Source organism: Synchiropus splendidus, chromosome 4, assembly GCF_027744825.2.
Source record: "Synchiropus splendidus isolate RoL2022-P1 chromosome 4, RoL_Sspl_1.0, whole genome shotgun sequence".
Lineage (NCBI taxonomy): Eukaryota > Metazoa > Chordata > Actinopteri > Syngnathiformes > Callionymidae > Synchiropus > Synchiropus splendidus.
Genome location: NC_071337.1, coordinates 20585827 through 20608715, shown reverse-complemented (window position 1 = coordinate 20608715; position 22889 = coordinate 20585827). Strand labels below are relative to the sequence as shown.

The window sequence follows — 22889 nt, the reverse complement described above, 5'->3', positions numbered from 1 at the left end:
GCAGTTTCAAAGTTCGTTCACCTTTCGGCTGAGTGGAAGAGACTGAGACAGAACCCTGTTTGCGTTCTATGTCATATTATTTGGGTGATCAAAATGATACCAATCTTTTTCATTGAATTTAAAATAAGAGTAATCCAGGTGCCTTTGATCACAGAGGAAAAGATGCATGCTGAAAATTTGCATTTTCAATATTCTCCAGTGTATGAAGGGAGATAAATAGCAAGAGGAAGTAAAAACATGATGAACTAGTGCAGGAATTATATCCAGCGAGCTGTTCAGTTGGACCATATAATCACAAAAAGAAAAATCACATTTCTCTTGATACAGTTAACTTTATTTCACAGAAACCCTGCAGGACTACTGGAGAATTTGAGGTAAATCCCAGCATCACTCCCAGATGATCTTCAGTGGCACGTCACTGAGTCGTTCCTGAAGTAGACGATCGATTCGCTCACTCTGGGCCACAGTGAACATGTTCTTCCAGTCACCGATTTTACCTGCAACACATCAGATGTAGTTTGACTCCAAATCATATGGCTGTTGTGTTTCAGTGCTACCTTTGCGCATGAAGTCACCACTAAGTCTTTCTTCTGGAATAAACTTGTAGTTGGCTCGTTCATCCTTCTTCATGTTCTTAAACGTGGACTTGTGGACGACCTGTTGGATCTGAGCATCACTCAGGTTCCTCCCCAGAAACTTGCAGATCTTCCTCACAGCTGCTTCCAGATCCTAGAGTAGAACCAGAAGAGTCCTGCTTCACTGGGACAGATGCATGTCCATCATGGTGTCGAGAGACCACCTCTTACCAACACCATCTCCTCATAGCTCAACATCAGGATGTTGTAGTTGTCCTTCTCCTGTTGCCAAGCTCTGATGTGGTCGAACCAGGATGAGGCGCCCACTGTCAAATCGGTGGTCAGCAGGTTAATAAGTGCCAAGGGGACAGTAGGTCTCTGTGCTATGGTCTAGGTCTCGACTCTGTTTTGGACGAGGTGGTCTCAACTACAACACTAAGACCGACTTTAATGGAATGGTGCATTTAAAAGTCAACAGTGTCTGCTGACATGACACACAAATTTAGGTCAGGTTTTTGAAGCAAGGGAACACAACAAACCTGTACTCTCTTCAGTCCAGTTACCTACAGTACATGACAACCAAGTTATATGTGCAGTATATAGCAATTAATATGGAAATGCTAGAGATGCCAAAAGCACTTAGTGCGGCTCTTTTTACAAAACATTTTAGGTACATATATTTGGGGAAACGAGAATTACAGAAACAGTAAAGCATGGTGACTTGGTCTGTATCTTGCAGTTTTCATCCTAGTCGTGTGGACTTCTGTCTGCGTGAAATGTTCGCCAAGGTTCAAACTTTGACCTAAGCATGTCAGTCAAGTCATATCTGTTGGTTATATGAGGACATCTTATCTAAGACAATAAAAACAAATTGAAACACAGGTAAAAAAAAATAAAATGTTCACCACATCTCAGCTACGGTCTGTGCCTTCATTTAAAAACACATTTCAGTGAAGCGCCTTTTTGGTGCTGCTGCTGATTGTAACATCAACAACAAGAAGTTCTCACCATTTCCAAGTAAGAAGTCCTCAAAGAATTGATCAAAGTTCTGAGGCGTTTCCACGTCAGAAAGGATTTTGGAGAAGTGATAATATGACACAGCAACATCCTTTGGGTTTCGCATCACGTAAATGATCTGAGGAAAAAAAAACATCAATATATTCAAAAATATTGTAAGAAATTTGCCAAAAGGAAGTAGATTTCTCAAAGGAAATGTGCTCTAAAAGATAATCAGGGTTTGGCCGGTTTTCACCCAAGAGTCACCTGTTGGTGAAACGTATTTTACCCAGAGACTCTGTCCACCAAAAGGCCGTTGTGTCTTCTCGAGCAGGTCCTGCTTTTGCTCTGGCACCGTTGTGCATGGTTACACCAACTATTCTATTTTTCCTTGACATGATGTCAGGACCACTGGAGCTCACCCAGTTAGGTGCCTGATTTCCTCAGACCTACACCCTGACTGATGTGCCACGTGTGGGTCTTGCAGTGTTCAGCTAAGAATACATTTACCAACAAGTCTTTGCTTGGTCTTAACCCATAGCAAAGTCTGTTAGAGGGCAAAGCGCATAGAACCTCTGGGATACAGAATGCAACCTTGATTCTTCTAATGTGTGTGACGGCCTCTGAGCGTGCTGTCCATCTGACCTGCTGTCTCTGAATCATTTGAACTGGAGACTATAAGAGGTGGACCCCTTTTATTGCAGAGGGTTATGCTGGCCTTGCAGGGTGACATATGCTTTTTCAGGGCCAAGACATTGCCTTGGAAGTAATACCCATAGGGAAGCCTGTTTGAAGGTGACGCAAACATTCATGTATCACAGTTTCATCTTGAGCTCTGACCTTTGCCTTCTTCTCCTTCAGCCCTGGTGGCATGAGAGCCGGCGTCAGGTGAGAGCTGAAGAGCCTCGGTGACGGACGCGTGGAGTAAGGTTCTCGCCCCTCCGAGTACTCCAGCCATGGCATCTCATCCAAATTGTTGGGATATTCTTTTTTCTCACTGTCGAAATTAACGATCGAGACTGTGATCTGCTGAGTCCAGATTGTTCCTGGGTGACAACACAAAGATCATCTCTCCTCTCTAGTGGGAGAAAACAACCTAAGATCTTACCTGACTTTGGATATGTCACCAGATATATGTCACTGTCTCGTATCTCGAAGTTCTGCAGCCCATCGATGTACTCTGCTGTTGTGAAACCTGCTAGAAAATTGAAGTTTTTGTACTTGAAGAGCTTCTCAGAGACCTGCTCCATGTTGACGCCTGGCTTCATACAGAGACCAAACTTTGGACTTTGATTTATATGGCATCTTACCTGTGTGTGAAGGGTCAACAGGAAAAACACACTTTCAATCTGCAAACCTAATGTAACTGTCCCTTTAAGAAGCTGCGTCATGATGTCACCAGGGTTTTTTTGCTCAATTTTGCGGCTCTATCGTGTGTTCAATGCCAGAGGGAATTGCATGTCAATGGGCATCCACATAAAGGTTTTGCAAAACGTGAAAAATTTGTGAAAGTGCAATATGTATACAATGTTCTTTTTTTGTGTTTTGCATTGGCTAGTAGATACTGGAGTTGCGCTGGGGTTTAGCTTTTTGGTGTCATCAGTGTTTATTTTACAGCATTTACAATTCAAGACACGTGTCTTGAATTGTAAATGCTGATTTCCATGTGTGATCATCTGTAGTTATTAGTCACGCGCTGTATCTAAATGTGTATTGCGTCACTGTAGAACTGGCCTGGACTTATTATGTGTGTGATTTTGCTTATTTTTGTGTTTTGATGGAGCATCCATGCATTCTTACACACGGCATCAGTTGATGAATATCAGGGCTATGACTTATTACCAGTATTTTTGGTGGCAGTTTCGAAGTTCGTTCACCTTTCGGCTGAGTGGAAGAGACTGAGACAGAACCCTGTTTGCGTTCTATGTCATATTATTTGGGTGATCAAAATGATACCAATCTTTTTCATTGAATTTAAAATAAGAGTAATCCAGGTGCCTTTGATCACAGGGGAAAAGATGCATGCTGAAAATTTGCATTTTCAATATTCTCCAGTGTATGAAGGGAGATAAATAGCAAGAGGAAGTAAAAACATGATGAACTAGTGCAGGAATTATATCCAGCGAGCTGTTCAGTTGGACCATGTAATCACAGAAAGAAGAATCACATTTCTCTTGATACAGTTAACTTTATTTCACAGAAACCCTGCAGGACTCTACTACTGGAGAATTTGAGGTAAATCCCAGCATCACTCCCAGATGATCTTCAGTGGCACGTCACTGAGTCGTTCCTGAAGTAGACGATCGATTCGCTCACTCTGGGCCACAGTGAACATGTTCTTCCAGTCACCGATTTTACCTGCAACACATTGGCTACAGTGAGATTCAAAGTATTTGAATGTGGCTGTTTTTCAGTTCTACCTTTGCGCATGAAGTCGCCGCTGAGTCTTTCTTCTGGAAGAAACTTGTAGTTGGCTCGTTCATCCTTCTTCATGTTCTTAAACGTGGACTTGTGGACGACCTGTTGGATCTGAGCATCACTCAGGTTCCTCCCCAGAAACTTGCAGATCTTCCTCACAGCTGCTTCCAGATCCTAGAGTAGAACCAGAAGAGTCCTGCTTCACTGGGACAGATGCATGTCCATCATAGTGTCGAGAGACCACCTCTTACCAACACCATGTCCTCATAGCTCAACATCAGGATGTTGTAGTTGTCCTTCTCCTGTTGCCAAGCTCTGATGTGGTCGAACCAGGATGAGGCGCCCACTGTCAAATCGGTGGTCAGCAGGTTAATAAGTGCCAAGGGGACAGTAGGTCTCTGTGCTATGGTCTAGGTCTCGACTCTGTTTTGGACGAGGTGGTCTCAACTACAACACTAAGACCGACTTTAATGGAATGGTGCATTTAAAAGTTAACAGTGTCTGCTGACATGACACACAAACTTAGGTCAGGTTTTTGAAGCAAGGGAACACAACAAACCTGTACTCTCTTCAGTCCAGTTACCTACAGTACATGACAACCAAGTTATATGTGCAGTATATATCAATTAATATGGAAATGCTAGAGATGCCAAAAGCACTTAGTGTGGCTCTTTTTACAAAACATTTTAGGTACATATATTTGGGGAAACGAGAATTACAGAAACAGTAAAGCATGGTGACATGGTCTGTATCTTGCAGTTTTCATCCTAGTCGTGTGGACTTCTGTCTGCGTGAAATGTTCGCCAAGGTTCAAACTTTGACCTAAGCACGTCAGTCAAGTCATATCTGTTGGTTATATGAGGACATCTTATCTAAGACAATAAAAGCAAATTGAAACACAGGTAAAAAAAAAAAAAAATGTTCACCACATCTCAGCTAAGGTCTGTGCCTTCATTTAAAAACACATTTCAGTGAAGCGCCTTTTTGGTGCTGCTGCTGATTGTAACATCAACAACAAGAAGTTCTCACCATTTCCAAGTAAGAAGTCCTCAAAGAATTGATCAAAGTTCTGAGGCGTTTCCACTTCAGAAAGGATTTTGGAGAAGTGATAATATGACACAACAACATCCTTTGGGTTTCGCATCACGTAAATGATCTGAGGAAAAAAAACATCAATATATTCAAAAATATTGTAAGAAATTTGCCAAAAGGAAGTAGATTTCTCAAAGGCCGTTGTGTCTTCTCGAGCAGGTCCTGCTTTTGCACTGGCACCGTTGTGCATGGTTACACCAACTATTCTATTTTTCCTTGACATGATGTCAGGACCACTGGAGCTCACCCAGTTAGGTGCCTGATTTCCTCAGACCTACACCCTGACTGATGTGCCACGTGTGGGTCTTGCAGTGTTCAGCTAAGAATATATTTACCAACAAGTCTTTGTTTGGTCTTAACCCATAGCAAAGTCTGTTAGAGGGCAAAGCGCATAGAACCTCTGGGATACAGAATGCAACCTTGATTCATCGAATGTGTGTGACGGCCTCTGAGCGTGCTGTCCATCTGACCTGCTTTCTCTGAATCATTTGAACTGGAGACCATAAGAGGTGGACCCCTTTCATTGCGGAGGGTTATGCTGACCTTGCAGGGTGACATATGCTTTTTCAGGGCCAAGACATTGCCTTGGAAGTAATACCCATAGCAAAGCCTGTTTGAAGGTGATGCAAACATTCATGTATCACAGTTTCATCTTGAGCTCTGACCTTTGCCTTCTTCTCCTTCAGCCCTGGTGGCATGAAAGCTGGCGTCAGGTGAGAGCTGAAGAGCCTCGGTGATGGACGCGTGGAGTAAGGTTCTAGCCCCCCCGAGTACTCCAGCCATGGCATCTCATCCAAATTGTTGGGATATTCTTTTTTGTCACCATCGAAACTGACGATCGAGACTGTGATCTGCTGAGTCCAGATTGTTCCTGGGTGACAACACAAAGATCATCTCTCCTCTCTAGTGACAGAAAACAACCTAAGATCTTACCTGACTTTGGATATGTCACCAGATATATGTCACTGTCTCGTATCTCGAAGTTCTGCAGCCCATCGATGTACTCTGCTGTTGTGAAACCTGCTAGAAAATTGAAGTTTTTGTACTTGAAGAGCTTCTCAGAGACCTGCTCCATGTTGATGCCTGGCTTCATGCAGAGACCAAACTTTGGACTTTGATTTATATGGCATCTTACCTGTGTGTGAAGGGTCAACAGGAAAAACACACTTTCAATCTGCAAACCTAATGTAACTGTCCCTTTAAGAAGCTGCGTCATGATGTCACTAGGGTTTTTTTGCTCAATTTTGTGGCTTTATTGTGTGTTCAATGACAGAGGGAATTGCATGTCAATGGGCATCCACATAAAGGTTTTGCAAAACGTGAAAAAATTTATGAAAGTGCAATATGTATACAATGTTCTTTTTTTGTGTTTTGCATTGGCTAGTAGATACTGGAGTTGCGCTGGGGTTTAGCTTTTTGGTGTCATCAGTGTTTATTTTACAATTTACTTTACAATTCAAGACACATGTCTTGAATTGTAAATGCTGATTTACATGTGTGATCATCTGTAGTTATTAGTCAGACGCTGTATCTAAATGTGTATTGCTTCACTGTAGAACTGGCCTGGAATTATCATGTGTGTGATTTTGCTTATTTTTGTGTTTTGATGGAGCATCCACGCATTCTTACGTACGGCATCAGTGATGAATATCAGGGCTATGACTTACTACCAGTATTTTTGGTGTCAGTTTCGAAGTGTGGAAGAGACTGAGAAGGAGAGGGAAACGTGCGCTTGTTTGCCTTCCTGGGATAATCCTCTCCAACGTCCGCCCGCTCAGTAATAAGATGGATGAACTGGCGCTGATGTTGAGAAGGACCAGGGACTTTCCACCCACTTGTGTTTTGTGTTTCACGGAGACATGGTTGGGCGATTTCATGCTGGACACTGCATTTCATCTGGAGGGATTCCAGCTTCACCGCACGAACCGGGTTCCGGAGCTCACAAGAACCAAAACCAAAGGTGGAGGAGTGTGCTTCTACATCAATGATCGCTGGTTAATGGACGTGACGGTGATTTTTCAGCACTGCTCTCCGTCTCTGGAATGTCTTATAGTGAGGACGTCTATGAAGCTCAGTAGGTGCTCCCGGATCAGGTCATGCATGTGGAGTGAATTTTCCCGGACTCCACTGTGATTGTGCTTGGTGACTTCAACAAGGCGAATCTGAGCGAGGAGCATCCCAAGTACAAGCAGGTTGTAAAATGTCCCACCAGAGAGCAGAGGGAGCTGAAGTAAGCTAAAGCTGCATACTTGCCAAACCAACAGCCAAGGCCATGAGAGGAGCACATATGACATAGAACCCTGTTCTGGACAACAACTGAAGAAAATGGTGAGGACTGTGCAACAAATTATTTGGGTGATCAAAATGATACCAATCTTTTTCATTGAATTTAAAATAAGAGTAATCCAGGTGCCTTTGATCATAGAGGAAAAGATGCATGCTGAAAACTTGCATTTTCAATATTCTCCAGTGTATGAAGGGAGATAAATAGCAAGAGGAAGTAAAAACATGATGAACTAGTGAAGGAATTATATTCAGCGAGCTGTTCAGTTGGACCATGTAATCACAGAAAGAAAAATCACATTTCTCTTGATACAGTTGACTTTATTTCACAGAAACCCTGCAGGACTCTACTACTGGAGAATTTGAGGTAAATCCCAGCATCACTCCCAGATGATCTTCAGTGGCACGTCACTGAGTCGTTCCTGAAGTAGACGATCGATTCGCTCACTCTGGGCCACAGTGAAAGTGTTCTTCCAGTCGCCGATTTTACCTGCAACACATCAGATGTAGTTTGACTCCAAATCATGTGGCTGTTGTGTTTCAGTGTTACCTTTGCGCATGAAGTCGCCACTGATTCTGTCTTCAAGAAGAAACTTGTAGTTGGCCCGTTCATCCTTCTTCATGTTCTTAAACGTGGACTTGTGGACGACCTGTTGGATCTGAGCATCACTCAGGTTCCTCCCCAGAAACTTGCAGATCTTCCTCACAGCTGCTTCCAGATCCTAGAGTAGAACCAGAAGAGTCCTGCTTCACTGGGACAGATGCATGTCCATCACAGTGTCGAGAGACCACCTCTTACCAACACCATGTCCTCATAGCTCAACATCAGGATGTTGTAGTTGTCCTTCTCCTGTTGCCACGCTCTGATGTGGTCGAACCAGGACGAACAGAACACTGTCAAATCAGCATATTAATATGGACTCAACCCCCAAGCCCCACACCCCCCTCCACTCCAACATGTACACTTAAATGGAGGTGGGGCTTTTGAAACTGTAACTAACCCACCAGAAGCAGACATTTTCAAGGTGGGTCACTTCTCATGTTGTTTCCTGACTTAACACTGCACAACCTTTTGCTCATCTTCATCACCTTTCCAGCAGATGATGTCTGAATTTATAGAGAAAGCTTGTCTGCTCTGCTCTGCAGAAACCCTTCCCTCCCCTCCTGGAAATCAGGAAAAGTCTAGATGGTTTAGATTATTACTATTTTAGATTTTAGTTTGCAAGATAAGTCCTTAATATTGTCATCTGTCGTTAAACTCAGAATAGTGACTGTATTTTCAGCTCCCTCCATTGCTGTTGATGTTGGTGTTGCTGGCAGCTTGGCATGTGAGCTGTCGTGCTGAAAGAGTGACTCGTTCCTTACGTGACATCATGTTCTCCATTGCATGAAGTTTAGCAAGTTGTGGCTTCGTCATTTTAGAATCTACTTTAAAATGAACAAATTACTTTTCTGTCACATTTTTGTATCCAACTTTTTGAAGCTGCGGATTTTAGCGTATTTATTCGATAGCATCACAATTGATCCCTTTGACTGAGTCATGAAAGCTCGATCACCTTGACAAATTAAAAACAAAGGGAAACAGACACCTCGAGCACAACCAGCCTGGGTCTCACAACTTGAAAGCGCACCATGATCAAATTGAGAGGAAGGAAAGACAAACTCACCATTTCCTTGTAAGAAGTCCTCCAATAATTGGTTGAAATTCTTGGGCATCTCCAGGTCGCAGAAGATTTTGGAGAAATGGTAAAATGACAGAGCAACATCCTTTGGGTTTCTCATCACATAAATCATCTGACAGAAAATAGCAAATAGGAAAATGTAGTTTAAAAGTCAAAATGCTCATAAACAACAACCTCTGAAAATGGAGTAAAAGAAAAGGGCATTTAATGGAGAAAGAATAATTGTAGTCAGATGGATGTAACCCTGGTTCTCTGTGTTATGATCTGGCTTTGTGTGCTTTTATTTTGTTATTTCCTGCTTTCCTGTGTGTTGTTTCCTTTTCCTTCGCTCTGTTCAGCTTCACAGCACAGAAGACTGGAACTCAGGCATAGAAATCAGCAAGGCTTGATCAGTGGATGGGATCCAGCTGCGCTGCTGTGATGCTGAACAGAACGAAGGAAAACAAAAACCGAAACATAACACTGAGTTTTTGCACATTCACCAAGTAAATGTCATAAAAGAAGTAGTACCTTTATATTCATTTTTGCCATCACATTTTGTTAACATGTCTGATGAGGCAGAAAATAAAAAAAAATAAAACGTTTAAATATTGGAAACTCTTTGAGAATGTTATGTGGTCCTATTCCATCTTCATTTTGAGCTCTGACCTTTGCCTTCTTCTCCTTCAGCCCTGGTGGCATGAGAGCTGGCGTCAGGTGAGAGCTGAAGAGCCTCGGTGACGGACGCGTGGAGTAAGGTTCTCGCCCCTCCAAGAACTCCAGCCATGGCATCTCTTCATAGTTGTTGGGATATTCTTTTTTCTCACCATCGAAATTCATGATCAAGATTATGATCTGCTGAGTCCAGGTTGTTCCTGGGTGACAGCACAAACATCATCTCTCTCTAGTGGCAGAAAAGAACTGAAAATCTTACCTGATTTTGGATATGTCACCAGATATATGTCACTGTCCCGTATCTCAAAGTTCTGCAGCCCATCAATGTACTCTGCTGTCGTGTAACTTACAGGAAAATTGTAGTTTTTGTACTTAAAGAGCTTCTCAGAGACCTGCTCCATGTTGTCACCAGGCTTCAGAAGGAGACCAAACTTTGACCTGAACTTATTTGGCATCTTGAATGTGTGTGAAGGGTCAACAATAAAAAATACACAGTCAGTGAAAAACCCCTTTTGGGACTTGAAAAAGTTGAAAAAATGATGCAGAATGAGGTGCGTCAAATGGAAATTGGATTATAAATGTATACTTTTTTAAAACTTTTTTTTTTAATACTTTTTTGCTTCATTGGAGAAGTTTCCTTGCACTTTCATAGTGTGCTCTACTTGTGGTGTGATAGAAAAAGTTTGAGTTTTATTATTTTAATGTTGTTGAAATGTATTCAATTGAACAAATTGACACAAAACAGGCACGTGGTCTTCAAGGGCTTCGGCACAGACCTTTTGTTTAAATCAAAGGATAGTCAGCCAATGAAGCAGCCATTCACTCATGCAATACCGCGCCTGCACTCTCGTCTTCACCTGTCCACTTCTCTGAATATTGGCCCTAAATACTCTTCACCGCCGCTATTCCCTCATCTTCAATCTCCATTCTGCTTCTCCCTCCTGCAGCACTGCGCCCTCTGCTGCTCAAATACAACAAGGACTAAGAGTAACAACACTGATTTACTCATCGTTCTTTTTCATCTTCCTTTTATTTCTGCAGCAGTTAAACAATTTGTGGTAGTGGAATATAACAATATCTGTCTGAGGGGCAGGACATGACCAGAGGACTGGTCCCATGGTCAAGAACACAAGCAAAATACAAGTAAAGATTATTTGTGCCAATACATATTTAAAAAAAGACCTGTTACATAGGCCTTAAAGACCACGTGCCTATTAAATGTGCATGGATGGCATCAACACAGCAGACACACAGCCTCCCAGAGTCTGTACACCTGGTAGAGGTCATGTGTATGTATCCTGTGGCAGGACTCCTCCACAGCACCTGATCCATGCCCTGCCACCAGGTGCTCACGCTGGCCTGCTGCTGAGCAAGAGTGACATCATACAGGTCCTGTTGGAGCCCATGAGTCATCGCTCTACTTCCCAAGCGAGCTAGCTAGCTACACCACACTTTGCAGAGCAACAGACAATCACTTATGACCAGTTACATCATTAAAAACAACACAATTCTGAGCAATGCGCATGAACAAACATAGACATCTATATAGGGCTTTTCCCTCTTACTCCTTACTGCTTTCTTCCTTGAGCACTAGACGGTTTGGAGCGCTTGACTTTTCAGTTCATACAATGCACCTTGCATTCAATCACATCAATTACCTCTCCAGACATATCACAAAATCATGTTACCTCTTGACCACCAGTCGTCGGTACATTTTGCTCAGTCATTTCTGGAATCTCTAGGCAACATACTGTTGCACCAGGGGTCTTAAGGTACTCAAACCCCTCAAGCAAGGCAAAGGTGGCTATTCACTCGCTGTATGGATGTAAATATGGGTGGTTTTCTTATTTGAGGAGGGGAGCTGACCTCCATTGTAGTCTGAAACTGTTCCTAAATGTGCAATTAGTAGTATTCTTCTCTTTATCTTTTTTCATTTTCATTCTTAGACAACTAAATGAAGACGTGATCAAATTCTCCTCGGTCATCTTCTTTAATGTTGTTAAACCTTCAACAGGTGCTTTTCTCCAGAATGTGGCTGTAGCTGTGCCTTTGATGTTTGTGTCCACTCCACAGTCAGGTGGCCAGAATGACTCTATCATCTCAGAGGTTTGAGGTTCCGTTCCTGCTGTGGTGTCTAACCGTGCTCCAGTCTTCCTATAAATGGAACGTGCTTGTTATTACCCGCTGCTGAGGGAATCAAAGCATGAATTATGACATCATCATCTGGAGCCGTACTGATTATACATAATTAACCATTTAACAGATGTCAGGTTCAGCATGGAATGTGTGGATGTTCCAAACTGACTTTCACATCTGTGTTTACAACGTTGTTTAATGAAAGAGTAGCTGAAGATTTGGCATTAATATTTATCATGGCCAGAACAGCTGGAGTTGAATGAGTTGCATTCTGTAGTTTGATGTTATTGCTGTGATATGACAACTTTTGTGAGAAAGTCAAGACACACGGACAGTGATGTCATTGTTTCATGTACGTTGCTGATCTGGCTTAAGTTGTGTGCAGCGAACATGTTTTTTGTTTTTTGTTTTTCTCGTACGAACAAGATAATATATAAATAAATTACCATGACAGTTCAGAGCATCTGTATATTTGTACTGTATGTAGCAATTAATATGGAAAAGTTAGAGATGCTAAAAGCACTTAATGTACACCTTTTTACAAAACATTTTAGGTACATATATTTGGGGATACCAGAATTACAGAAACAGTAAAGCATGGTGACTTGGTCTCTATCTTGCATTTTTCATCCTTGTCGTGTGGACTTCTCTCTGAGTGAAATGTTCGCCAAGGTTCAAACTTTGACCTGAGCATGTCAGTCAAGTCATATCTGTTGGTTATATGAGGACATCAGTGAAGGTTTCGCCCATCTTATCAAAGACAATAAAAGCAAATTGAAACACAAAACGCATTTTAGTGGAGAGCCGTTCTGGTGCCACTTTTTAATTGTTCTTTTACACCGCAGACAAAAACATGAACGTTCGACTTGACAAACAATTAACATCATGGTGAGGCAGAAATCGGCCTGGGATTCATAACTTGAACTGGCAGCGTGAGATTCATCTCATGGGATTGAGATGAAGGTGTCATGATTCATTCTCACGGTTTGGTTATGCATTATGTTGGACTCTTCCCTGTTCAGTGAGGCTTTGGAATTGATTTTTGTCTTTTGTTGTGTCGTTTGCATTATTTATTAAACCATTGTATTTGACTCGCTTTCTGCCTCCTGTGACTCTTGCATTGCTGCAACTGGGTTACGATCTGCGTCTCGAACATAACAGAAGGAACGACAGCTTCTCACCATTTCCAAGTGAGAAGTCCTGAAAGAACTGATCAAAGGTCTGAGGTGTTACACTCCACTCCAGAAAAGATTTTGGAGATTTTGGAGAAGTGGTAAACGTTCAACGGTTGTGTTTTTCTATTTCCTGTCCTGCTTCGCACCCCTCCTCCAGCTTCACAGCAACACAGCAGGGACCACTTCCGCAATCAAGCCTTGCTGGGCAAGCCTAACACCTTGGTTCCAGACTGTGTTGCCAGGTGGTCACTTCGTGTCCACTGGAAAAGTTCTTCCTATCATGCCATTGTTTTCCGTTTGTTATCTGCCACCTTCTTAGTTCATTCCTCGTTTTGTTTACTGCTGTTTGCTGTGTATCCCGTGTGAGTGTTTTTGCTGCTCACCTTGTCATGATGGCGGAGGAATGAACCCAAGTGCAGTCAGTGTTGGTCGACAGATGACACAGGACATGTGATTAAATTCCAAGATTTAATCGATACAAGTAAATAACAACTAAGAGCGCCAGGCACCAAAACACGGACCGGTATGAACACACAGAGACTCAGGTAGAATCTGGAAAACAAGAGAGGCGGATTAGAATCTCAAGCCTGACAACTGGGAGAACAGAAAGCACACCCAGAGTTAAGCTCAACGAGGTGGCGATAAACTGAAAGCCCTCAGTGGTGGTGGCTACTCACACACACGCACACGAGGAATAAACTAGACAAATATATAACTAAAAAGTGAAACTAAATAACTGCTCACAAGCAGAATGAATGGAAGTTGGGAGGTTAACATAAGCGGAATGAGGAACAAAGGTTGCGGGCAGAATTGGAATTCGTGCGTGGAAGGAATTTAGAAAATGTCAGGGTCCTACTTCAAACCACTTCACAACACCTGGCACTCGGGCCTACGACGGCAGCGAGGGAGCCAGTCAACACACTACTGCAGGTCTCTGTGGTACCTTTTACTCTTGGCTTGGTGGCTTCTACAGAGCTCCTCACTGTTGCACTGGTACACAATACGATTTTTTTCCTTGACATGTCAGGACCACTGGAGCTCACCCAGTTAGACGCTTAATTTCCTGAGACCTGCACCCTGACGGAGGCTCAACATGTGGGTCATGTCTGTGTTCAGCTGAGAATACATTTATTTACAAGTCTGCGCTTGGTTGTAACCCACAGCAAAGTCGGTGAGAGGGCAGAGTACACATGAAGCAGAAACTCCAGGTTACAGAATGCAACCATGATTCCACGAATATGTGTGTGACGGCCTCTGAGCGTGCTGTCCATCTGACCAGCTTTCTCTGAATCAGTTAAACTGGAGATTATAAGAGGTGGACCCCTTTTATTGCGGAGGGTTATACTGCCCCTGCTGGGTGATGTGAGCTTTCTCACTGCCAAAGCATTGTTTTGGAAGTAACACCCATAGCAAAGCCCATGAGATGGTGTCACACATTCATGTATCACTGTTTCATTTTGAGCTCTGACCTTTGCCTTCTCCTCCTTCAGCCCTGGTGGCATAAATACTGACACGTGGTGAGAGCTGAAGAGCCTCAGTGATGGACGCGTGTATTGGGACACAGGATTTGAGGCCTTCTTCTGTGTCTTCATGTACACTGAAGATGAAAAATCCTCCTCCTCCGGTTCAATGTGTCTCCCCCACCGACTTGAACAAGCATCTCATTCACAGGGAAGGCCGTCTCTGCTGACTCCACTGGGCCATACTCACCTTCCAACACTGAACGCATGGTGTCGGCGACGTCTTCGTGAAACACTGAGGGCAACCTCCTTTTCATGGAAGTGCTGGCCATCTTCCCCTGTCAAGTCAGCCCAAAGGAGCTGGTTCTGGAGCTGGAGAACCGGACTCAGCCACTGTGGGGGAAGTGCCAAATAGGAGTTAAGTAGCTGCAAGTGAGCTGCACCAAGACGTGTGCTGTTCAGCGACATCAAACAAACCCTCTCCCAATCCACACGACGATCCATGACTACGAACCAAAAGCACTGATGGTGATCAAGACTGTGTGGAAAAGGAGCAAAGTGGTGGGGGGGAAAGGGGCTTATATGTGGTGGGAGGTGCCTTCCTGGATGGACAGCCAATCAATCAAAGTCTGAAGCCAAGGCCAGTGGCTCGAGGTAACCAACAGTGAAGGTCATGAGAGGAGCACATGTGGCATAGAACCCTGTTTGGGACAACAACTTGAGAAAATGATGAATTATTTGGGAAATTAAAATGATCCCAATACTTTTCACTGAATTTAAAATAAGAGTCATGGTGCCTTTGATCGTAGAAGAAAAGATGTACGCTGGAAATTTGTGTGTATTTGTGAGCGAATAAGGGAGAAAAATAGCAAGTTGAAGTAAAAACATAATGAACTCGTTTCAGAATTCTACTCATCGAGCTGTTCAGTTGGACAATGTAATCACAGAAAGAAGAATCACATTTCTCTTGATACAGTTAACTTTATTTCACAGAAACCCTGCAGGACTCTACTACTGGAGAATTTGAGGTAAATCCCAGCATCACTCCCAGATAATCTTCAGCGGCACGTCACTGAGTCGTTCCTGAAGTAGACGATCGACTCGCTCACTCTGGGCCACAGTGAAAGTGTTCTTCCAGTCACCGATTTTACCTGCAACACGTCAGATGTAGTTTGACTCCAAATCATGTGGTTGCTGTGTTTCACTGCTACCTTTGCGCATGAAGTCGCCACTGACTTTGTCTTCTGGAAGAAACTTGTAGTTGGCTCGTTCATCCTTCTTCATGTTCTTGAACGTGGACTGATGGACGACATGTTGGATCTGAGCATCACTCAGGTTCCTCCCCAGAAACTTGCAGATCTTCCTCACAGCTGCTTCCAGATCCTAGAGTAGAACCAGAAGAGTCCTGCTTCACTGGGACAGATGCATGTCCATCATAGTGTCGAGAGACCACCTCTTACCAACACCATGTCCTCGTAGCTCAACATCAGGATGTTGTAGTTGTCCTTCTCCTGTTGCCAAGCTCTGATGTGGTCGAACCAGGATGAACCGAGCACTGGCAAATTAGCAAATGAATATAGAATCAACCCCCCAACCTCCACACACCCCTCCTGCCTGACATGTTACACTTAAATGGAGGTTAGGCTTTTGAAACTGTTACTGTCCCACCAGAAGAAACTGACCAGCTACAGACACAGTGCCACACATGCCTGACATTTTCAAGGTGGGTCACTTCTCATGTTGTTTCCTGACTTAACACTGCACTCATCCCCTTTCCAGCAGATGGTGTGTGAATTTGTAGGGAAACCTTCTCTGCTCTGCGTGTCAGAAACCCTTCCCTCCCCTCCTGGAAATCAGGAAAAGTCTAGATGGTTTAGATTAATACTATTTTAGATTTTAGTTTGCAAGATCAGTCCTTATATTGTCCCAATATTGTCATCTGTCACTACACAAACTCAGAATAGTGACTGTATTTTCATCTAGGAAATGTGTGTCTCTCTCCTCCCTCCATTGTTGTTGATGTTGGTGTTGTTGGCAGCTTGGCACGTGAGCTGTCGTGCTGAAAGAGAGACTCGTCCCTCACGTGACATCGTGTTCTCTGTTGCATAAGGTTGAGCAAGTTAGACCTTAATCATTTTAGAACCTATTTTAAAATGAACCTATTTTCTATCTCATTTTTTGCTAACACATTTTGTAAACAGCATTTTAGAGCTGCGAATGTTGCTGCTTATTCGATAGCATCACTATCACTGATCCGTTTGACTGAGTCATGAAAGCTTGATCACCTTGACAAACAATTAAAATCGAGGGGAGGCAGAAGCCTTGAGCAGAACCAGCCTGCGTCTCACATCTTGAAATGGCTCCATGATCAGACTCAGATGAAGGAAAGACAAACTCTCACCATTTCCTTGTAAGAAGTCCTCCAAGAATTGGTCGAAGCTCTGAGGCGTCTCCAGGTCACAGACGATTTTAGAGAAGTGGTAAAAGGACACAGCAACATCCTTTGGGTTTCGCATCACGTAAATGATCTGACAGACAAAACATGATACATTAGCAAATAAGAAATATAGAATATTTTGGTTTAAAAAAAACATAAACAACAACTCCTAAAAAGGGAATGAGAGAGAAGTGGTTTTAATGGAGAAAGAACAATTGTACTCAGTCTAAGTTTTTGCAAACGCTTCGAGAGGCTCGAGCGTGTTTGACAGATTGTTACAGGGAAATTTTGTAGAAAGAACCCAGACATCAAGAAAATTATCTCATAAAAGAAGTAATATCTTTGTACTGATTTTTGTTTTTTTGCCATCACTTTTTGTGAACTACATGTCTGATGATGTTGAGTCATAAAACATGCAGAAAATAACAATAGGTTTCAATATTAAAAACTGATCGTATCTCTCTGAGAATGTTATGTGGTCCTATTCCATCTTCATCTTGAGCTCTGACCTTTGCCTTCTTCTCCTTCAGCCCTGGTGGCATGAGAGCTGGCGTCAGGTGAGAGCTGAAGAGCCTTGGTGATGGACGTGTGGAGTAAGGTTCTCGCCCATCCAAGTACTCCAGCCACGGCATCTCATCGTAGTTGTTGGGATATTCTTTTTTCTCACCATCGAAACTGACAATCGAGACTGTGATCTGCTGAGTCCAGATTGTTCCTGGGTGCCAGCACAAACATCATCTCTCTTCTCTAGTGGCAGAAAAGAACTGAAAATCTTACCTGATTTTGGATACGTCACCAGATATATGTCACTGTCTCGTATCTCAAAGTTCTGCAGCCCATCGATGTACTCTGCTGTCGTGAGGCCTGCAGGAAAATTGTAGTTTTTGTACTTGTAGAGCTTCTCAGAGACCTGCTCCATGTTGATACCTGTCGTCACGTAGAATCTTAGTCGTTGGACTTTGATTTATATGGCATCTTGTCTGTGAGTTAAAGGTCAACAATAAAAATACAAGTCCAGTGTACAACCCTCTTGGGACTTGAAAAAGTTGAAAAAATAATTATGCAGAATGAATGCAGAGTGTGCTCTACTTGTGGTGTGATAGAAAAACTTGGAGTTTTATTATTTTACTGCTGTTAAAAGGTTTTCAACTGAACTGGCACAAACCTTGTGTTTAAATCAAAGGATATATATTGGCCACATTTCCCATTAGGGCTTTCCACAGCCAGTCAGCCAATGAAGCTACACTCGTTTTCTAAAATCAAAATCTGGTTGATAAAAGAAATAAAAATAAAAATAAAGAAATCGAGATCAAAAGGCTTTTAAGTGAGATTCTGTGTGCTCTGCATTCGTTTATTTTAAGTGTCAACTTTTCCTGTGTGTCAGACACGACCTGCGCAGTTTTAAATGAAATGAAAGCACCTCAGGTGACCTCGCTTTTGTTGGCAGCACTGCGCCCCCTGCTGCTCCAATACAACACCGACTAGTAGTCATAACATTGATTTACTCATCATTCTTTTTCATCTTCCTCTTATTTCTGCAGTAGTAAAACTATCCGTAGTGGTGGGACCACACATATCAGGAGCACTAGTGATGGAATGGAGGCATTTTAACTGTGGACATAGATTTGCATTATGGTCAATACTCCAGACATGCAGCAAGTGCTGTAGGTCCCACGTTCATCTGGAGTTTAAGCCAATGCTCAGTCAGAGGCAAACCTGGACATAGATGTTTGCTGGTAATATGGTGATTCCCTGGGACAGTAAAGAGGAGGAGGAGGAGGGGAAGCAAAGAAGAGGAGAGAAGAGGAATGAAAATCAGTAGAGAACTAGACAAAATACATGAGTGTGAACAAGAGAGGGGCAGGAGGGAGATTGAAGATGAGGGAACAGAGAGAGGGAACAGGGAAGAGATTTAAACAAAGGGTCTGAGACGAAGGCCTTGAAGACCGTGTGCCTGTTTGCTGTCCATTTGTTCAATCGAAAACTTTTCAACAACAGTAAAAGTGCTAGCATCTGTTGAGCATTTTGATCTGCCATCATCAGGACACATGTAACAACAACTAGCCAAGATTCACTTTGGCATTCAACAATTTTCAAGTGAAAAGAAGGCATCACAAAAATGCATTACCTCATACAAGACCAATTCATGACTGGTTAGTAGTGTTTTGACTACGCCCTTGATCTTGCAGAACAGGTTCACAACTTACTTGCGCTCACAAACTAGGAAGTTGGAGACAAATATTTACAAATATGTTTGCCTTTGTTTCGCTGTGTCTTTTATATTTTCTGGTGACATTTAGAGAGAAGCTTTGAATGAATGAATGTTTATTTAAATCTCACATGATATGTTTGTGTGTGTGTGTGTGTGTGTGTGTGTGTGTGTGTGTGTGTGTGTGTGTGTGTGTGTGTGTGTGTGTGTGTGTGTGTGTGTGTGTCTGTGTGTTATAGTCCTTGTGTTGCCAACCTTCATTTACTTTGAAACTTTATAGTCTCTTCTCCAGAGAAACCATGCAGTTTCTGTTTCAGATACATCTTTTAAAAAAAACCTCATGTTATTTTCAGAGTTTCAGATTTTCACTCCCACTATTGTAGTGCACATTTACCTGATTTTGGATACATCACTAGATATATGTCACTGTTGTGTCTTGAAGTTCTACAGCCCATCTGCTGTCGTGCAACCTGCAAAAAAATTACAGTTTTTGAGGAGCTTCTCAGAGACCTGCTCCAAGTTGACACCTGGCTTCAGATGGAGACATGAACTTTGATATATATCTTGTCTGTGTGTGAAGGGTTGACAGTAAAAGAGACTGTAAGTGTAAAACCCTTTTTGGGACATTTTGAAAAAAAATATAAGGAATGAGCAACATGAGAGGCACCATCTCCATTTGACATACAACATTAAAAGACAAACAAACAACAATTACACACTGATCTGCTCAGTAAGGCCTTCTGTTAAGGGCTGCCATGGCAGTGGTGAAAAAGCTTTACCCAAATCAGGCTCTTCTGCACCAGTGGAGTGGGACGAGGCAAGTATTTAGTGGATGTGTGATGCACTGTTCAGTTGAGGTTGCAATACGTGTAATGGCCCTGTTGTTTAAATCTGGGGGGTTTGGTGATGGTAGACTAGAGTTTGGATGGGTTGAACCATGTTTTGATATAGCAGCACGAGGCGATAGGGGGCAACATAAAGTCCTTTCAGTTTGCGGATGGCTGACCGTCTTTGATGGCTTCTTTTTTGGATGTCACAGGTGCGATGGTGGAAAGAGAGTTTGTTGTCCAATGTAACTCCAAGGTATTTAAAACTGTCAACTGTTTCCACTGCTTGGTAATTGATGAAAATGGAGTGCTGTGGTGGGAGGGCACTAAATGACGTCAGTGTGGTGTAAAGGAATGGGCTCATGCACACAGCCTTGCGGTGCTCCAGTGTTGGTTGCCGTGAGTGGTGATGTGGTTTTGTCTACCCATATTGATGGCAGCCTGTTGCTGAAGAAATAGTGGATGAGATGGATCAGACAGAAAGGGGATGATGAGCTGGTGTAACCTGTGGATCATCAGATGTTTTTGAATTGTATTAAAAGCAGAACTGAAGTCCATGATGAGGATCCTAACAAAGTGACCTGGAGAGTCCAAGTGTTAGGGAGTTCAGTTCAGTGGGGTCTGTTTTTATTTTTTTGGTTTGTTTTTTGGCTATGGATTATGGTAGAAGTTATGCAGAGAGTGAGCATAGTTGCAGTCCCGTAATAGTCACTAGTAAGTTGATGAAATTAGGAGCAAGAAGCCACAGGATCAATTCCAGTAGGGATGTTCCTGTGTTCTGACGTGGGTTTTCTTGCAGCACTCTGGTCCACACACTTATGATCCTACTGAAGGAATCAGTGGAAGAAAGTAAATGGTAAGTATAACACACACGTTTCGTGTAGCTATAAAGACAAGGTTTATACATGTTTGCGTTCAGTGAGTTTTTATTTGATAAGACGTTAGTGAAGCCAAGCTGATAGTGCTTCTGCCAGAACTCGTTCGGATCAAAATGGGTCGGGCGTCCTGCTTGAAATTGAACAACAAGAGGAGTTTACTTTCAGTTTCAGATTGACGCGCTCCAGAGCGGACGCGTCTGTGCGTCGTCGTCTTTCTTGTCCGTATCAACGGCTTAAAGCAGGCTGGAATCATGAAGACCTTCCTTGCTGCCGTCCTCTTCTTCGATCTCTGTCTCGTGTGTCTCTCTACAAGACCTAGTGAGTATTATTAAACTCGTTTTGTTTTCTGAAAACACGGAAGTGAGGCCCGGAATGGCGCACGTGTCCGACAAAGAGGAGCACATTAGGGGATAGTCGTCCTTTTGTTTCACTCATTTTGTTGATCATCTTCACAGACGGCCCCATGGTTCAGGTGTACAGTCGGGGCCCGGGTTGGATGGATAAGAAGAACGTCCTGATCTGCCATGTCAGCAACTTCCACCCACCAGAGATCAGAATCGACCTTTTGAAAAACGGTGAAGTGATTTCTGAAGCCGAGCAGTCGGACCTTTCCTTCGAGGACAACTGGCAGTATCACCTCATCAAGCACGCAGACTTCACCCCCACCTCGAGTGACAAGTTCGCCTGCCGGGTGACTCATGAGAAGACAACAAAAGAGCACACCTGGGGTCAGTATTCACAAGGGAACTATTCCACTCGAGTTTATACAAACTGGATTTTCCTATGTGTTTTATACAGTGCGTGGCCGAAATAACCATCATCAGCATATGTGCTGACCTTTGATACCAAGTCAGCGATAAAATCTTTTTTATCTTATTATGGAGGCATTAGCTTGAATACGTTTTTTTCCACTTAGCTTTTACATGTATATACAGTTGTTAAACCTGACCTTGCATTTTACTTAATTTTTTTAACCGTATACATCAAAAGTAAACAATAAAGAACAAGTATTATGCAGACACCTTTTTTGCTTGAATGAAGAAGGGAGTCATTCTGAATTGGAGTAATAATTATCCCTGAAAATGGAAGAGAATGTTTGAATTATTGGCGCATTCCTGGTGGGTGCACTACTTCTGGTATGATAAAACAATATGGTCGTATTGTTGGATAATTTGATATGTCATAAACATTTTTAAAAAAGTGGTATAAATTTGAGAAATTGATCACCAGTGAAACAGATGCGAATCAATGTTGAGCCACTTGAAAGCGTTTAAGCACTAATTTAACTCTTTGTCACCTTCTGCAGAACCAGACGAGTAACTTCTTCCTCATCCTTCTCCGTGGTGCGTATTTGAATAAAAAAAAAAAAAAAGACTTGTCTGTCAAGTGTGCTGACATGACTCATCGCTTTTTTTTTTTTGACAGATTGATCAAGAAATGAAAACCAATCTGTGCTGAAGTGAATGAACAAAATGACTGTTGTGTATACAGAGGGAAGAGCCTCATTCAGTCTTCATTCAAAATGCTTTGCTAAAAATCTCTCCAGTACTGTGGGACTCTAATTGTCACTCTTAGTACGCTCTTAAAATGCAGGGCTGTGGTGTGCAAGATCAATTTTGGGACTAATAAAATGTTGGGAAAATAATGTTTGTTTCATTATTTATATAAAATGACAGTTTTACAAAATCACAGTAAATCCAATTTGACATTGTCAGAATCCACAGTGGCTGATGGTTTTCTTAGATTATTTTAGATTGGCATTATTCTTCCCACAATCTGGAACTTGTACTTGGGTCAACAAGATGAAGGTTGCATGATAGTTTCCAGCTTGAGGCCCCTTCAGGTCCTAGTGGAATTGACCAAGTGCTCCGCCCATGTCCCTCATGAGGGAAAACACATCAGAAGATGTATACATTTTTAGGAAGATGTTGGCAATCCCATTACTATTGTTTACACTCACAGCTCAAATTGAAACATATTAACCCATTTCTCAGTATGAGTTTTTCCTAAAGGCTGGGTCAAGGTCACACTTGAATGTATCTGAACTGAAATCAAGTTCATATCTGC

The 22889-nt window shown here is 42.5% G+C and overlaps 4 protein-coding genes across 6 annotated transcripts; 1 reads left to right on the top strand and 3 right to left on the bottom strand.

Moving 5' to 3' along the window:
- Nucleotides 1-387: 387 nt before the first annotated feature.
- LOC128757754 (amine sulfotransferase-like) lies at nucleotides 388-2822 on the bottom strand. The gene is made up of 6 exons (XM_053863270.1): nucleotides 2680-2822; nucleotides 2412-2617; nucleotides 1584-1710; nucleotides 807-901; nucleotides 558-729; nucleotides 388-497 (listed from the first exon to the last, which is right to left on the bottom strand). The coding sequence occupies exons 1-6, from the start codon at nucleotides 2819-2821 to the stop codon at nucleotides 388-390; spliced, it is 852 nt and encodes a 283-aa protein (XP_053719245.1). The 5' UTR covers nucleotide 2822.
- A 997-nt stretch (nucleotides 2823-3819) lies between these two features.
- On the bottom strand, nucleotides 3820-6156 carry LOC128757740 (amine sulfotransferase-like). Its single transcript, XM_053863247.1, has 6 exons — nucleotides 6015-6156; nucleotides 5747-5952; nucleotides 5019-5145; nucleotides 4241-4335; nucleotides 3992-4163; nucleotides 3820-3929 (listed from the first exon to the last, which is right to left on the bottom strand). The coding sequence occupies exons 1-6, from the start codon at nucleotides 6154-6156 to the stop codon at nucleotides 3820-3822; spliced, it is 852 nt and encodes a 283-aa protein (XP_053719222.1).
- Nucleotides 6157-7731: 1575 nt separating this feature from the next.
- On the bottom strand, nucleotides 7732-17827 carry LOC128757394 (amine sulfotransferase-like). 3 transcript variants are annotated; one of them, XM_053862645.1, is made up of 6 exons: nucleotides 17686-17760; nucleotides 9695-9900; nucleotides 9032-9158; nucleotides 8164-8258; nucleotides 7915-8086; nucleotides 7732-7854 (listed from the first exon to the last, which is right to left on the bottom strand). In XM_053862645.1, exons 2-6 carry the CDS (start codon nucleotides 9863-9865, stop codon nucleotides 7745-7747), a joined length of 675 nt encoding a protein of 224 aa, XP_053718620.1. In that variant the 5' UTR covers nucleotides 9866-9900; nucleotides 17686-17760; the 3' UTR covers nucleotides 7732-7744. The 3 variants fall into 3 exon arrangements, with proteins under 3 accessions (XP_053718620.1, XP_053718618.1, XP_053718619.1); XM_053862643.1 differs by lacking the exon at nucleotides 17686-17760 and adding an exon at nucleotides 9960-10236; XM_053862644.1 differs by lacking the exons at nucleotides 7732-7854; nucleotides 7915-8086; nucleotides 8164-8258; nucleotides 9032-9158; nucleotides 9695-9900 and adding exons at nucleotides 15513-15622; nucleotides 15683-15854; nucleotides 15932-16026; nucleotides 16873-16999; nucleotides 17418-17623 and having other exon boundaries at nucleotides 17686-17827.
- A 3160-nt stretch (nucleotides 17828-20987) lies between these two features.
- On the top strand, nucleotides 20988-22467 carry LOC128757067 (beta-2-microglobulin-like). Its single transcript, XM_053862089.1, has 4 exons — nucleotides 20988-21140; nucleotides 21278-21550; nucleotides 22129-22165; nucleotides 22248-22467. Exons 1-3 carry the CDS (start codon nucleotides 21074-21076, stop codon nucleotides 22140-22142), a joined length of 354 nt encoding a protein of 117 aa, XP_053718064.1. The 5' UTR covers nucleotides 20988-21073; the 3' UTR covers nucleotides 22143-22165; nucleotides 22248-22467.
- Nucleotides 22468-22889: the final 422 nt, after the last annotated feature.